General features: G+C 40.8%; 1 protein-coding gene across 10 annotated transcripts in view; it reads left to right on the top strand.

The window, feature by feature from the left end:
- The window catches only part of Med12l (mediator complex subunit 12L), a 320,796-nt gene that overhangs the window by 247,931 nt on the left and 55,629 nt on the right, over positions 1–17,236 (top strand). For 6 of the 10 annotated variants that reach the window (XM_032898340.1, XM_032898337.1, XM_032898339.1 and 3 more), the window contains 12 exons: positions 421–534; positions 3,808–4,007; positions 7,313–7,501; positions 8,031–8,105; positions 8,231–8,421; positions 9,156–9,317; positions 10,910–11,021; positions 12,701–12,790; positions 13,755–13,864; positions 14,076–14,211; positions 14,977–15,144; positions 16,833–17,195. In XM_032898340.1, the coding sequence (XP_032754231.1) occupies positions 421–534; positions 3,808–4,007; positions 7,313–7,501; positions 8,031–8,105; positions 8,231–8,421; positions 9,156–9,317; positions 10,910–11,021; positions 12,701–12,790; positions 13,755–13,864; positions 14,076–14,211; positions 14,977–15,144; positions 16,833–17,195 (1,910 nt within the window). The remainder of the gene's footprint in view (positions 1–420; positions 535–3,807; positions 4,008–7,312; positions 7,502–8,030; positions 8,106–8,230; positions 8,422–9,155; positions 9,318–10,909; positions 11,022–12,700; positions 12,791–13,754; positions 13,865–14,075; positions 14,212–14,976; positions 15,145–16,832; positions 17,196–17,236) is intronic. The other 4 variants (XM_032898341.1, XM_032898338.1, XM_032898335.1 and 1 more) reach the window with 2 other exon arrangements.

The following is a 17,236-nucleotide window of genomic DNA, read 5'->3' as shown; positions in this document are numbered from 1 at the left end:
GGAAGTCTCATCGTCTTGCATGCTCTGTGTTGATTCTGGGCCATGCCATCTCGGCTTAAGCAGATGACAACTCATTTATTTATTTTTTCCTGAGGCAACGGAGGGTATTAGTGAAGTCTTGTGCTAAATCATTTCCATATAGAGATGGATAGTGTGGGAATCCTACTAATCTTTGCACCCCATCTCTTTGAGGAACAGAAACGTTGTTTTAATAATAATTAAAGAGAAAAGGTTAAGTAAGAATGCTACTGGCAGCGTTTCTTAGTGATCCTGTGGAGCACCAGTTAATGCAAACTAATGTCAACTAACAGCCCACAAACTACCAACCAGTGAAAGAAAGGTCTTACTGACTGTGAATGATTGCAGACGATGGTTAATGACAGTGAAGAGGCCACTGAAGGTTTGTTGTTGTTTTTATAGGCAAACCTTTCCCCGGAATAAGATCATCTTGTGATAGACACCTCTTAGCTGCAGCCCACAACAGCATAGAAGTGGGAGCTGTGTTTGCTGTCTTAAAGGCAATTATGATGCTTGGTAAGACCATCTTGGCCTTCAGCTTCTTGGCTTATCACCAGCAGTGGAGGCAAAGTAATTTATATTCACTGTAAATTCTAAGTAATGTTAATAGAGACATTGTTTTTGTTTGTTTGTTTGTTTGTTTGTCCTGAACAAAAATTGTTGGTTTTCCCTAAGGGAAGTAATGGGAACGTCCCGTCTCTTAGCTGTGGTGACCCTGGGAGAACTATAATATGAGTACGTTATGTTTGGTTTTAATCCTGTGCCACTTCATTCTGACGTGAATCAGAGCCGTAGACCCACAGGACTTGGCCTTCATTTACTGACAGAAATTGTACTTCATATTTCTAATAAAAGCTTTATGTTTCAGCCAGATCTTAATCCAGGTGCACAACCTCAGAAAGCCTGTGTTTTAATGTCGAGTTTCTCCTTCTGTTCTGAACACGTTCGTCTTCTCTACTCTGTGGGTTTTATGAAGCAGGTGGGGCTGGAGTGATGCTTGCATGGCTGGTGATCAGCAGGAGGGCCCAGGCCTCTCCTCTAATTCACGGTGCCCAGGGTTCCCTCTATACTCTGTACGTATTTAACAAGAGTTAATGGTACCACCTTCCGTTCATGGGCAGTGCAATTTTTATGTAAATCATAAAGGATTTGAATGATTAGGAGAACCCCAGTATTGCCTACTTTTAACTTTGGGTACCTCATTTTGGCCTTAACCAAACAATCATTGCCACTTCATGTTATAGTTTATGGTTTAAACAGGATTACCGAATGGATGGATTTTCATTCAAGTGAGCCTTAGAAGACATAAATGAGAATATAGCCTTACCTTTCTTGACAAATGTTACTTGTGGAAGGCAAAGAATATTAGCAGAGCATTCATAAAACAGCCTATTAAAATCTGTTTAAAAGAGCATCCATCACAAAGAATATACAAGACTTTCCAGTTTTTTCCAATACAATGTTATTGATATCCAACACAGTCCAGGGCAAGCCCCGTACTCAGGAATGATTGGCCAACACAAAGTTTACTCTGCTTTTTAAAAATTAATTAGTTAATTAATTATTTTGTGTTACTGGTTTTGTTTGTTTAGATTTTCTTTTTTTGTTTTTTTGTTTGTTTTTTGAGAGAAAGTGAGCTCAAGATAGTTGGGTAGTTAGGAAAATAGGAGAGAGATCTAGGAAAGGAGGAAGAATGAACTTAGGGCTTTATATTATACAGACAATACTAACTGCTGATTTCAGCCAAGGTAAGGAGAACTGGCCCACTTTACTGATTAATAATCATTGGGGTCACGAAGACAGGCAATTTCTCTTCGGCTGTCTCCAAGTCTCATCAGAGAAAATAAGAAATATGTTTTCAATAAACTTATGTCGGAAGAATGAATGCCCAGTAACATATTTCAGTGGTATCCACAAGATGAATCTCATCTAGACAGTGACAGTGGCCCCTTGTTTGTAGAACTGGCCTAATCCCAAGTAAAGTTTCCAGTCTTTTCAGATATTCAAATAATGTGGGAGGTTCTCGGTCTGAGAAATTATAACCAGCACAGCTATATGCCAGTAAAGTTTTAGGCAGATTCATGTAGATTCACATAGAATATTACACTTGGGTTTTTTTTGTTTTTGTTTTTGTTTTTTTTTTGTTTTTGGCTATATAATTGCAGAATATTCTAGCATAGTCACACAGACTTCAGTCCCCCGATACCCAAAGTAAATGGAGACGTACATTAAATAAATACAGTAAATGGTCTGAGAGATGTACTCATCTTTGCCCTTGCCGAGGTTTTATGTGCTCTAGTGGTTCTAACCAGTTTTCTCCCAGTTCTTATCTACCAAAGTAGATATTGAGATAGGAAAATAGAACTATTACCATGAACTTTGCTCCCAATTTAATAGCAGTTTAACTTGAAATAGACACAGATATTTACATCCTCTAAGAACAGAGAATACACATGTCTGCTAGTTTTGAAAGGCTCTGTTGAATGAAATAAACTCCCTGAGTAAACCCACTCGCTCTTATACTGTAAAGTTCATGGTGTGTGATAATACATTGGTCAGCTGGGGTGCCTGGCTTCTTTCTACCTCTGTTGGTTTTCTGCTTTGTCCATGGGCGGCAGTGGTGCTAATGGTGCTGGGATAGAACCTCCGTTCCCAGGCATGATAGACAAGTACTGTGAGTAACAGCCTCAGCCCCTCTGCCTCTAAGGTTTTTGAAAGTAGACATTAATTAGGACATTTAGGTTACTCTTCCTCCCAAGAACAGAGTTTTGTCTTTTCGTTTGTTTTCAATAGATTCAAAACCTTTCGGGGATCGAACCGACCTTGCGTTTTAAATTATTGTTTGTCGTTTGCTTTGGTTGGTTTTGCTGACTTGGTTTGCTTGTGTTCTTGCATTGACCTGGGCTTGCTTCTACTCCACAAGGCCTCCCCTAATGTCAGTTGCTGGTTTCAGTGAATCATCCTGTCAAAGCTTGTTTTGATTTCTGTAGGTAAGCAGGCAATCATTTGAAGTCTCTGCTGCTGTCTTGCAATTTCACTACCAAATTATCTCTCACGGATTTTCTTTTTCTTTCATGGCTAGAGATTTTTATTTCATCCAAGTATGCCCTGTTGAGTGTTTTTTTGGGGGGAAAATACCTTCCTTAGCTTCATCTCAGTCAGTGTGTTAGCGATTGGTCAGGTAAAGTCCAAGCTGCTTCTGGAGAGAGGAAGGTGGAAAGTGCAGGCTTTGCACAGAGAACTCTGCTCTCCAGAGCCTCCTTAGTATGAATTGCCCCTTTCCATTGCCAGGGAATTAAATCTCTCTTGTCAAGAAGTTGATAGTAAGGTGGGCTAAGGCAAAATTTTTCTCTTGACCTAGCGATAGAAAATAAGTCATTATAAGAGAAGAAATGGAAAAGGGATTCCCAGAAAGGTGAGTAATATATTTTCTTCCTGGTCTATTCACTCAAATAAACTTGAGCACAGTCATGCCTGAAGTTTTTGGTGAAATCAATGTGTTTTGGTTATTAACTGTCATTCATAACAGTCCTTTCAAGGCTAGCAGAAGAATATTAAATTCTGTAAACCAAAAGAAGGAATGAGTCTTGACTTTAACTTTTCTCCATGTCCAATGGTTTTGTTTCCTTTCATGTATTTCTTGATTGTTTGTTGCCAAACAGCTGGCTATGCAAAAATAATACCATCTATACCTCCCGAGTCCCCAAAATCTAGCCTATTTGCTTATTACATATCTGGGGCAGTATTTTGAACATCTGTGGTTTTTGCTTTTGTGATTCTGTTACTTAGGAGATGCCAAGATTGGCAGTAACAATGTCAACACCTTAAAGAATGAAGACTTCAGCATGAGGGGCTTACGCCGTGATGGGAGCGCTGAGGATGCCTGGGCCACCTCTCAGAATTCGAAGCCCTATGGGAAAAGCATTTCCATAGAAACTGCCAACCTGAGAGAATATGCCAGATACGTACTGAGGACTATCTGCCAACAGGTACTCATGGATTTCAAATGGCTTCTGCTTGGAATATGTACCTGTTCTTTGTGGGGCAGGGGACAACTGCCCACTACTTTTTTTAATTATTATTATTGTATTTAAGTGGTCCTTTTTTTCCCCAATGAGTTCAAATTTAAGAGCTGCAATCATGAAGACATCTAGTATATCCTTTATACTAATGCATTCACTAATTCTGGACAGTCTGTATTTATTCTTGACAGTTTTGGAAAGTATCCAGTACTGTTATTCCACCCCTTTTGGGGCTCTGCTTTACTTTTGAATACTCCATTAAGTTTTCATTCCTGTCATAATCAAAGTTTAGTTAATAAAAAAAAATCATAACTTAAACTTCAGTGCAATAATCTTTTTCTCATCTATATGGGACTTTCTGATTTATTCTGGTGCTGCTAGAGTTGCATTAGGTTCTGGAGATTAACTTCAGAAAATCAGAGGGCCGAGTTCAGAGGGGAAACTGTATTAGTCCAGGTAACCACTATTGATTGCACAGAGTGCCCGTTTGCTCGACTGGCGATGCTGCCTTTGAGGAAGGCATCTCTAGATTCAGGATCCACTAGACTGTTGGTTTGCTTTGTTTTCAGTGAACCAGTAATCTCCGGGAAGATGCTCTGAGAGGATGTAAACTCTCTGATCCTCCTAACACACCCCATTCCTCATGAATACATTGCAAGTCTTGTCTAAAGCCAGTCTTTACTGTACTGGCTGCAGAATGAGGTATTTTCTTTTGAGATCTTCCTGTTCCTCTTACAAGATCAGTTTTTGTTCTACAAAGACCTTACCCTTCTTATGTAATTGTTCATTTGTAGTTATGTGGATTATATCGTCCATGGTTTCTTTAATGCCCAGCTTGTTTGAGGCTGACATATTAGGAATCCCTCATTCTACCTTTTGTTATGATTGGAATATTTCTATCCTTTTAGAGAACTATTGCCTTACTTTACCTGTCTCCCATATGCCTTGCCTCATAGCTATAATCAGGCATTCTAAGGAGTGCCGTTTTGGCCTGTTAAGAGACGGGTACTCAGAAAGCAGAGCCCAAGGGCTGAGGGTTAGGTCAGTGGTAACGTGCTTGCTGTGTGAGCATAAAGCCTAGAATTGAGACCCTACAGTCCATGTATGTACTGGGGGGGCCATGGCAGCCAACCTATAATCCCAGCACTCAGGAAATGGAGATACAGGATCCTAGGGTAACCAGGCTAGGGAGAGGAGCTGGGTATGGAAGCTCTGAGTTCATCGAAGGGATGCTTTCTTGGTATATAAGGTGGACAACGATCTGAGAAGATACCTGACATCAACCTCTGGCCTCTACACACATTCACACATGGGCATTATTCATCATGTTTAGTGTACACACACACACACACACACACACACACACACACACACACACACACACACACAGGCATGCATACATACACATATGCACAAAAAAGGAAAACAAGGTCTGGTTTATATATCCCCACTCTCCCAGCAGACAGAACTTGTGTGAGTGTGTGTGTGTGTGTGTGAGTGTGTGTGTGTGATCATGAATTCATATTGATACTTCTAGTTCTAATCTAATCCTTTAAAGTTATAGTTTACATTCTCCCACTTCATATTAGTAATTACATTCTTACAAGATAACAGCCTTGTCCCTCATACAGCACCTAACATGGCTTCAGAGTTGTCATGCATATACCACTAGGAAAAGCGGTTCTGAGAGCTTTTGCAGTTTGATTCCTCTGAAGAGTTTAAGATAATGCACTCAACAAGGAAAGGGAAAAATAAAGGAAAATCTTTTTTACAGTTGTCTCACTTAGGGTGAACATGTTCCTTCTTCAAAATTAGAATCACTTTTATTCGCTTTGTTTTGTTTGTACTTGTTTTTATTTTGGGAGGGTTGTTTTGTTTTGTTTTGTTGGTCCCGTCTAATGGTTGTATCACAGCATACATTCAAAAGCTCACACAAAAGTGCACCTGTCCTCACCTGCTGCCTTCTTCCTGTCTGGTCCCGCTCAGGCTCAGCTTCAGTAGTGTTTGATTATCTTTCCATGATTTCAAAAGCCTTTTTTAAAAAAATGTGGTATGTTACATATTTTTGTAGCTTGTATTAAATGCATGATCACTCAGATTTGCTCTGACTGTGGTAAGTTTAACCAGCTCCACCGTTGTTGATGGCCAAGTGTGTATCAGTCCCCACCTGTGAGCACTTGATGGCATCACCGGACTGTGTGTGGCTCTCAAGATGGAGCTGGTTAGGCTCTAAGAGGCTCTGCTCCAAACCCTGTGGGAAGCTTCTCGCCTATTCTACAGGGCCAGTATCCAAAAGAAACACACACACACACACACACACCATTAATCAGTTTGTCGGTAATAATAATCTGACACCTAGAAAAGCAGCACACTGTGTCTTGGTGCCTTTATCCGGGTGTGATTTAGTGCGGCTAATATGGAGCGGGAATTATGTAACTTCAATAAATGACCTGAGCTGAGTGACTGACACAGCTGTAAAGGAAACTTCACTTGAAACAGATTTGGGTCCAGATTGAGCTATGGTACCGACTGTTTCTTAATGCCACTTAATAAAAGCAAAGATGGTAAAGGATGATGTTAATGTCAAAAGAAGTAGTCTTCTAAATATTTACATACTTTACCCATTTAGCAGGACATATCACATAAAGATTATGAAAATCGTGCATAGCATAAAAATGTTGTCCCTAAATATTAAGTAAGAGCAAACAAATAAACAAAAACCTGGTTACAAAATAGTACCTTAGAGGAAGCCCTTATTTTAAAACAAATCCCAAATTTTAACTCTCTGTCCCACAGATTTAAGTGTTTTTTCCTTTAATCCAATCCCTCCCCTCCTTGTATTTTTTTTAAGATGTCAGGTGTTATGATTTTGTTTTGAATTCTTTTTTTCATTAGCTGGTGATGTGGCTTATTAGGTAGAGTGCATTCTGAGCATGCAGGGAGCTCTGGTAGGCAGGAAGATATGGCATTAATTTAGGCCTGTCATCCCAGCACTGGACAGAGCAGCAGGACCAGGAGTTCAGGGTTGCTGTTGGCTACATAGTGACTTGGGGGGAGTCCTGCAATACCTGAGACCTTGTGTCAAAGCAGACAAAGAAAAATAGAACAGCAACAAACGCTCAACATATCTACATGCAAACTTTCCTCCACCCATCTTTCCATTAACTTCATATCATTACTAGCCTCATATCATTTCACTCTGAGAAACGAGAGCACGATCAGTAGTCAGGTAGAATCAGCATGTGCCTGTCTAACCGCCAGCTTGTTTTTAGGAATGGGTAGGAGAACATTGCTTAAAAGAACCGGAGCGACTGTGTACAGACAAAGAACTGATATTGGACCCCGTACTTTCAAACATGCAAGCACAGAAATTATTGCAGCTTATCTGTTACCCTCACGGCATTAAAGAGTGCACAGAGGGGGACAACCTGCAAAGACAGCACATTAAGCGCATTCTCCAGGTAAGTGGTCCATTCCAGAGATGCTGGTCAGGCCAGCCCTCACAATGTGGTTCTAGAAAGAACTACTTTGTTGCTGTTGTTGTTTCTGACCTTGAATTTAATTCTGACTTTTGTTTCCTTTTGTAATTCTCTCTATGGTGACATCCACCACTGGCTAGCCCGTAGATACAGTCAGTAGCAAACAGCATATATTTAAGTCAGTGGTGTATTTACTTGAGACATAATATTCACGATAGCTCCATTTTCAATGTGTTATTTAAGAAATAACATCGTTTTGGAATGAGATTGGCTAATGGGTAAATGGGTTCCTAGAGAAGCCGTATTTCTCTGGTTTCTACTTCCTGGCTGGTTGGGGGGAATGTGTTTTGATATTTGAATCTACTCTGTTGTGTATGTTTATTTATATCAGACATGAGATTGGAAGCCCTCAAAGCATATGACTTTCCTCGCTGAGTATAAGTACTACTGTAAGTCTATGTTAGCATACGTTCAGTATTCTTAACGTTATAGCTCTCTGAATTTTCTCCAGAATCTTGAGCAGTGGACGTTGAGACAGTCCTGGCTAGAGCTTCAGCTCATGATCAAACAGTGCTTGAAGGACCCTGTGAGTATACATTGAAAGCATACGTGTGAATTGAATAAAAAAAAAAAAAAAAAAAGCAAAACATCATTGGTGTTTGAGAATCAAGGAGTGCACACACAAGTTAGCTTTCTTTTCCCTGACATTAGAGCTCTGGTTCCGTGGCCGAAATGAATAACTTACTGGACAATATTGCAAAGGCAACAATAGAAGTGTTCCAGCAATCTGCAGACCTGAACAATAACGCCTCCAGTTCAGGCATGAGCCTCTTCAACCCAAACACTATTGGGAGTGTTGATCCAAGTAGCACAAGACAGAATGGAATAAAGACATTCTTAAGGTATTTATAGTTTTGTTGGACTACCACGGATATGTCATATGTCACAGTAATCCTGATTAGCATAATTAATTTTTATTAAGCTTCAGGAAATGTAAGAGAGATAAAAACTTACAATGACAGTTCCTGTTATTCAGCCAGTTAGGAGGGAAAAGTGGGGTGAATGATGTCTTGGCATGCTGGGTATTTCGTTGTATATCCAGATACCTCAGTGCCACACATGCACTTACGTCTTTGCGTCATTCATTAAGTGTGAAACACTGTCTCTGTGTCTTTAAGGACAGTTTTATATAAATACAGTAATTTATATCCATGGTAGAATTTGCTATGCTTATGAAATCATAAAGTAATCATTTTCATCATCAAAGACAGATCGGTTTGCATGGCATCATTTTGGTAAATAGTGAGTTTTAGAATTTAAAATCACGTATTCATTACCTTGAACACAGTACCGTTGCTTATCATTACCATGACTGCAAAGTATATCGTTCATAGAGAGAACATAGGGTGGTTGGTGGAAATGCTTTCCCAGAACAGCACCTCATATTCCTCAACAGGTGTGGGTATAAAGTATAAGCAAATGCCCGGTCTTTGGCAAAAGAAGAAAGTGCAGACGTAAAATGAGAGTTCTAGAAGTCTGCGTCTCACCAGCCAGTGGTTTACTGTCGGGTTTCTGCATTGGCTGTGAGAGCAGAGACAGCTGCTTTCTCAGGTGTAACGCCTGTTTCTGATTTTAGTTCCTCTGAACGCAGGGGTGTGTGGCTGGTGGCCCCCCTCATCGCCAGGCTACCAACGTCTGTGCAGGGAAGAGTGTTGAAAGCTGCTGGGGAAGAGCTGGAGAAGGGACAACACCTGGGCTCTTCTTCAAAGAAGGAAAGAGATAGGCAGAAGCAGAAAAGGTATGCTGGCACATGCCTTTCCTCACGGCTGGCATCTGCAGGACCTGGAGGAAGCCTAGAAGCCACACCAAAGTCACACCACAGCCACCACAGGGGTGGGGCTTGTAGTAAATGGGAAACTCTGTTTAACAAGGATCTGTGTAGGGCACCAGGTCCCATGCCTGCCTGTGTGTCCACATCACTGTAAAGCTATTGAAACACACACAGGCTTGTTGTTAATTCGGACGTACTAGACCTTGAAATAATTGCTGATTTTCCAAATTTAGGAACCTTGTTGTAGACTCTGGATTGGAACTTGTCATGGCAACTGCCAAAACTGTTTTGTTTATTTCATGCCCAAGAAAAGGTTTCAAATAACTACTTTTGAAAATAGATCATCTTACTGAGGATAAATACTCATACTATAAATTTAATGTCCAAGAAGTTTTAAAGGGAAAAGTCATAATTTCTTCCTTCTGTAAATTTATAGGTAGAGTTAACAATACTACCACAACTGACCGTTCTTTATTGGCTACCTGTGCAGCTCCTGATTCAGACGTTCTGGCCTGGACCTATTCTTTAGGAAAATTTTCTTTTTACTATATCAATCAGTTAGCCCATTGTTCTAATGGAAGGTATCTTGTAAACATGAAAATTGTAAATGGAATTTTGCCCCCTTTCCAGTGGAGGCCATGTGCTGTGTCAGAGTCCGGCACAGGATGTTTCCAGCAAGCACATTGCTTTTTGGAGGCCTCAGACCTTGTTGTGTTTCCCCCTAACTATACCAAGACTCTGCTGTTGGTCTTTGAGAAAGATACAGCAAAGAACCACAGGCCTCCAAAATAGTCCAGGTACACAGAGAGATCCATTTCCTTCTTTTTTTGTTTGTTTACACTTTAGATTTTATTCCCCTCCTGGCCCACCCTCCAACTGTTCCACATCCCATAGCTCCTCCCTACCCCGCCTATTTCCACAAGGATGACTCTACTCCACCCTATCCCCTTTTCACCAGACCTCTAAACTCCCTGGGGCCTCCAGTCTCTGGAGGGTTAAGTCAGACCTGACAGTCCTCTGCTGTATGTGTATTAGGAGCCTCATATCAGCTAGTGTATGTTGCCTGGTTGGTGATCCAGTGTCTGAGAGATCTTGGAGGTCCAGGTTAAATTGAGACTGCTGGTCCTCCTACAGGGCCGCCCTCCTCCTCAGCTTCTTCCTCTTCTTAAAGAAGAGTTTTCTCTGAGGAATTTCTTCTGTATTTTTTTTTTTGTTCTTTGTTTTGTTTTTCTCTGTATACATTTATATTCTTTGTCCTATGTATTTAAAATTTCCCTAGTAACACAAAGCAAGTTCGTCACATACACTGTAGGATTCTGTTGCTTTGGGAACACCTTTCAGAGCAGTAGAGTATCGTCATTCACAAGCCTTACCAGTGGTTTTTAGTCTTATAAGTCAGGAAGGTGTGACCTTTCAAGTGTTCTCTGGTGCCTTGCCACCCTGTCCTTTATGGAGTAGAGAATAAACAGGAGGAATGAGTGAGTCTACTGGAAAGACCAGCTGTTGCAACAGGAGCAAGCCATCCTTTCTAACTAGATCTGTTAATACTTCCTTTGTAGTATGTCTCTTTTGAGTCAGCAACCTTTCCTCTCCTTGGTCCTTACCTGCCTTAAGGGGCAAGATGAGCAACGGGAAGGCCTCCTAACATCTCTGCAGAATCAAGTTAATCAGGTAAAGTAGGAATATTAAGCTAGGCCAGTATCTTTCTGATGGTATTGAGTATTTTTCTTTTATGATTTCATGATAATGTCATAAATATGACATTAGATTAATGTTTCTGTCTATGAAAGTAAGTTGTTGCACACTGCTTAGTGGCTAGCTCACTGATCTCTGTTGTGCTGTCTGCAAGTATGGAATCAAGGAGAGCGGTTTGATTGGTTTTGTGAGAGGGATTATCCTGACACAAAGCCAGGTGAACCCCACCTGGTGGCTTTGAATGAGAGTTGAGGACATGAACAAGGGCACCAGGCGTACTTGGTTCTCTTTGTCCTCACACCCACCACATCGGACAGGTCTTTTCTCTGTCCGGCTTCCAGAGTGAGCCATTTAAATATAAAGCACTCGTGTTTCTCCTCATACCTAGACTACAGATTCCAGGGCTGGACTAATTGAGCCACTCCTGGCTGGGCGTTTGCTGTCTCTTCCAGTGGGTTTCGCCTCCCTTTCATTCTAGCCTCCCTGGGCTGAGCCAGCATTCTGGTTTAGGTGCCTGAGCACTTCCTTTGTTGTCTGGAAGGATCTCCTGTCAGTTGTTAGGCAGACCTGCCGCTCCCCCCACCCCCTGCCCTTTTTGCAGGTCTCTGTTCCCCTTGCCTCTGAAGTAAATCTTCCATCATTCTCTGTCCCTCTGTCCTTGCTGTAGTCATATCTGTCTGGCTTTTTTCTGTTTGTGTGTGTGTGTGTGTGTGTGTGTGTGTGTGCGCGCGCGCACACACACACACATATGCATGCTGTTATTGAACCTAGGACCTTGTGCAGGCTAAATAAGTTCTCAGCCACTGAGTGCTGTCACATATCCTTTCCTATTATTTTGAGGTAAAATCTTGCCCAGTGACATCCATTACTCTCAGTGAACCCCAAGTCTTCAGATTTGCATATGAAGCTCTTTACCTGCATCTCCCCAGCCTTTCGTTTTTTGTTTGTTTTTGTTTTTATCATTCAAGAAGATTTTGTTGTTGTTGCTAACTACATGAGTTTAGAGCATGGCAAGGGGTTTATGTTGAGTTTTATGTGTTCACTCTTCATATCTGGTTCTGGGGTACGGCCTACTTGCTTGACTCTCTTTAGTAAACACTTCCCAGTGCTAGTCTTGAGGAAGTGAAGAAGCAGCCTACTTTATAAATTTGAATGATCTTGGTCTAAGTGGCTGCATTTTTCAAAATAGTCTATATTCTCTTTTTCAGGAAAGATTCTGGCTTTGATAATAGCAAGTAACAATTCCAATAAGATGTCAAGAAAGCAATACATTTGCTAGGGTTCGTAGCATGTCCTTAGAAGTATAGAATAGGTCTGGTGTAAAATGGAATTCTGTCTTTTCAATGTTCATCTTCATAATAACAAATTAACAATATTTAATTTTATGCCCTTTTAAAGGATTTTCCAAAAAGTATACATGAACACATGCATGGGTCTCTCTTCTCCCAGCTGCCCAGGAAATAAATTATAAAATAGGATTTTATCTGTCTGGAAGAAGAGAAAGATAAAAATAAATGAAAACTTTGACTTTGTTAATTTGTTAAAGCTAAGACGTTTTAGCTGTCGCTATAAAGCTTAATTGTACACATGTAAAAAATCATCATGGCAAAGAACAAAGATTTCTCTTGTTTTCCATTTCCTGTTCCCAATCTTAGATTTTAAGTAACTGGAGGGAAGAAAGATACCAGGATGACACGAAAGCCCGCCAGATGATGCACGAGGCCCTGCAGCTTCGCCTGAATCTGGTAAAGACCTTGGGGAGCATTTCTGTCACACCTCTGTCTGTGTGAAAGTGATACCACCAGCTTTCAACCTCTTCTGTGGGCAGTATCTGCATGACAGAGTGAAGCCTTCCTCTTTCTGACTCTGTCTCTACTTCCCCTTCTCTCAAACCTTCTGTTTCCTCAGCTGCCGTCCTTCCTGTCTGGGTTGAGTTCTAGACAGTAGTGCTTTAAGCACCTATTTGTGTTTCCCACTGAGGCTCCATCTGGTAGACCTCTCCTCGTTGTGCAGTGCTCAGGGGAGGTCCGACAAACCTTTACTTTAATACCACTGTTGGCTTCCACTGTGTTGTATTTTACAACCATAAAGATCCATCAACTCTAATTTTTCACAGAGTGACATTCTGTTAAATTGATCAGAAAAGGAGAACTCTCACAAGGATATTTTATAGAAATCTGAAAGTTCTCACATTTTGTATTCCCTTACATTTTCTCTTGATAAACCCTCAATCTACCCAGGGCAGTGGCTTATCTGACTTTTGGTAATCTGACCTCCTCACAGGAGCTGGCAGACCTGTTACAATATTTTCTCCTCATTATTTCTTCCGTATTAAAGATCATTTCCAGGGATATTATAGTGGCAGAGTTGTTATTGCATAATAATAATCAAATATCATACAATTGAGACTATTCAGGTTAAATTTTACCACAGTTATGTCTAAAACTAAGTACTATGAGAGATTGATAAGAAAAAGCTAATTTTGTGGAGGCCCACACTCAGGTATTACTCTTTTTGTTACGTTTGAAGGACTATACTCTGTGGAAAGAACCATAAACAGCGACAGTTACAGGATAATCCAGAGTGTGGCTAGCAAGAATCAGTTCTTCACATCTCTTGTTTTAACAAATCAACGTTTGGGCACAAATAGTAATAGGAATAGTGTTTTCTCCTAGATACACAAATTCTTTCTTGTATTTTGTATGCTAGGTAGGAGGAATGTTTGACACGGTACAGCGGAGCACGCAGGGGACCACCGACTGGGCCCTCCTACTCCTCCAGATAATTACTTCGGGAACTGTTGACATGCACACTAACAAGTATGTTGTTGTGGGTTTTTTTAATTTATCATTTTATACTTTTTTGCTGCGTGTATGCATGGTATAGGCTCTGATACACTGACAGTAAATTCTGCCACTTATTGATTTAGCCGTCATTAAAAATTTAGCCCTTTCAGTAGAAATGCTTAGATAATTATGTATGTCCTGGTTTTGCTTTTAAGAATAAAATGGGTTTTTTCTTTCCTCTCAGTGAATTATTCACAACGGTTCTTGACATGCTGGGTGTTTTAATCAATGGGACGCTGGCTTCTGACCTATCAACTGCTTCCCCCGGGGGATCAGAAGAGAACAAACGTGCATACATGAATTTAGTAAAGAAACTGAAAGTAAGCTTGTGATCAGCCTCTATTCTGAAATCAAGTTGTTTGTGGATTATTGTCTGAATTCCTGCTCATTAATTTACATGCATAGTTGATTCAACAGATTGTGGTTATCTTACATGGGCTGTCAGTCCTTTGACATTACAATATCTGAAGGACTTTTCTCTGAAAAAGTATACTCAAATAAAGCATGTTTTAATTTTTAAGGAATTTAAAAACGCATTATCCGATATCCAACCAAACCTCAGATTTCCGTTAAACCCATGCTTGGATTTATACATGCAAGTGGAGAAAAGGATCTCTTCATTGAATTTGTAAATCTGACTCATTTGATAACCCACTAACGCTACTTGAACTAAACGGCAAATAGACATTGCAAACACACAGTCTGAAGACTTGACAGTAAAATAGCTGATGGTTACCTTGCAGTCTGACCCTGGGTACGGGAAAGTGTCCGTGCGGCAGCTCCTGCTGTGTGACAGCAAATAGCACTGGCGTTTTGTCATCTCAGCACTCTGACTTGTCATGTAGAACAAGCCTGCCTTTGTGTGCACTCTGATTTTCTATGTGAATAGAAGAAATGAAACATTTCACCAGTCCAGTTTGCAGCTGCTCCATAGACTGTGCTAAGTACTAAAGACGTACCAGCTTAAAAAAAGGAAATGTGTCGCTGGGAACTTCCTTCTTGTTAGCTTTTGCTTCATTGTAAAGTCAGAATTTTTGCTTCACTTCTCTCTTGCTTTTATGTTTTTTTCTTCCTTTTTCTTCTAGAAAGAACTAGGAGACAAGAGGTCAGAAAGCATTGACAAAGTTCGACAGTTGCTGCCTTTGCCAAAGCAGACTTGTGATGTCATCACCTGTGAGCCCATGGGTTCTTTGATTGATACGAAGGGAAACAAAATTGCTGGATTTGACTCCATTGATAAAAAACAGGCAAGAGTAAATGTTTTTTTCTTTGTATATAAATATATCTAGTTATAGAAGCCAAATGACACTTCCTACCTTCTTTGAGGAAACACAAAACATATTAATTGAATCTCTTAATTTTCAAGGGTTTGTTTTTGTCATCAGAGCACAGTAGCTATTGGCATTCCTAAAAAAGCCATTGTCTTTGAAGATCTCCATTTAAAATGCTTATCTGGACTTAAGGAAATTCCTAGAATCTACCAAGAAGTTTAAGTAGCAGCTTAGCATAAAAAATAAAATACAATTATTACTTTATGTCAGGATAGGAAACAAAATATGTATATATAAGAGGATGTGGGTTGATAAGAATTTTCAAGTGCTGAGTAATCAGTATTAAGTAAAACTTGGGTTACAACAGTACATAGTCTCCAAGCAGCAGTATTAGATGGGCATTTGCTTTATATAAGACACTTTAGAGGGTTCTTTAAAATAACAGAATGGCCAGCCTTTCTGTCAAAGAGCACCGAGTAGCCATTGGCAGTAGCAGAGGTAGATGGTGGAGGGAATCCGTGCCCTCAGTAGGAGGTAGATGCACTTTCAAATGCCATGGGGTGTGCAGGTCTTGGTCCAGAGAGGATTAGGAGGCACTGGCGGGGACCCCTTTAAGTCACACAGGGAGAGGTAGTCACAACAGGGTTCCTACGATAGTTATTCAGAAAAGTGTTGGACCAGGTGTAAGTTTAAGAAAAGGGAAGAAAGATGATGATTGGTGAGATGAAAAGCCTTGCCACCAGAATTCAGTGTTAGCCCCAATGCCACAGCAGTGTGGCTTTGGGAGGGAAAAAGGAGAAGTCACAGTCAGGTGACTTGGGCTTCCAGTAGAAGCCATCCAGGTTCCATTTAGCTGTGAGTTGTACTCAGAAGAAGGATTTCATCATCGGCAGACAGCAGGGGTGATGACATTACCTGTGGTGTTAATAAAGCCACTCTCAAAGAGGAAGACAGACAAGAACAGATCCGTTCACATGCAGGGGGGGTGGGGGAGAAAGTACCTGGCTGTCTTTTGAGGAGAAATGGCTTTGAATTGGTATGCTGGAGAAGTGACCAAGAAATGTGACCAATTAGTATTACAAGTAAGAGCATTCTATCTTTGAGAAACAAGATTGAATCCCTTACCTGGATCCAGTAAAGATAACTTGGAATGGAAAGGGAAAGATTTAATTTGTGTTATACCTGCTGCTGTAATTAAGTTCTCTGAAAATACTTTATTCAGAGAAGACCACGTACATATACATGAAATATAGACTAAAACCAAGTCCACGTAGGTTGGATTGAAGTGAATTTGAGTCCAATCAGAGGCAAACTATTTATTGACTTTTAAATCTTGTATAATACTAAAAATAATGGATTCCTAAGACGGTTATAATTTAGTATTTTAACACCAACTTCACAGAGATGCTTGAGAATATATTTTCTACAGCATACTTGAATGAAAATGTCATTTTATACTAAAATATTGTAGACTACCTTTAGATGCCTCAAGGGATACAGAGGACTGGAGAAACAGGCTTCCAAAGTTCTGAGCCCCAGTCCCTACATCTTAAATGAGCATTCCTGTCTGCTGAGTTCCCCAAGCCCATTCCAACCACATATGTGCAAGTTTGCCCTGCGAGCTGGGGACAGGCCAGGTTGTGTTGTCACAGAACGTTCTTTTCCCACAGGGTCTCCAGGTCTCTACGAAGCAGAAAGTGTCCCCGTGGGACCTGTTTGAGGGTCAGAAGAACCCAGCTCCCCTGTCCTGGGCCTGGTTCGGCACTGTCCGTGTAGACCGGAAGGTTATCAAGTATGAGGAGCAGCACCACTTCCTTCTGTACCACACACACACCATGCCCAAGCCCCGAAGCTACTACCTCGAGCCACTGCCCCTACCTCCTGAGGAGGAAGAGGAAGAACCCACATCTCCAGTTTCTCAGGAACCAGAAAGGAAAACAGCCGAGCTGTCAGATCAAGGAAAATGTGCAGCAGACGAAGAGAAGAAGACAAAGGGAAGGAAGCGGAAGACAAAATCGAGCTCACGCATCGATGTGAGTGGGGGATGTAAGGAAAAGACTGGGTCGTGGGCACC

This window comes from Rattus rattus, chromosome 3 (genome assembly GCF_011064425.1).
Source record: "Rattus rattus isolate New Zealand chromosome 3, Rrattus_CSIRO_v1, whole genome shotgun sequence".
In the NCBI taxonomy this organism is placed as follows: domain Eukaryota; kingdom Metazoa; phylum Chordata; class Mammalia; order Rodentia; family Muridae; genus Rattus; species Rattus rattus.
This window is presented reverse-complemented; position numbering and strand designations above follow the sequence as displayed.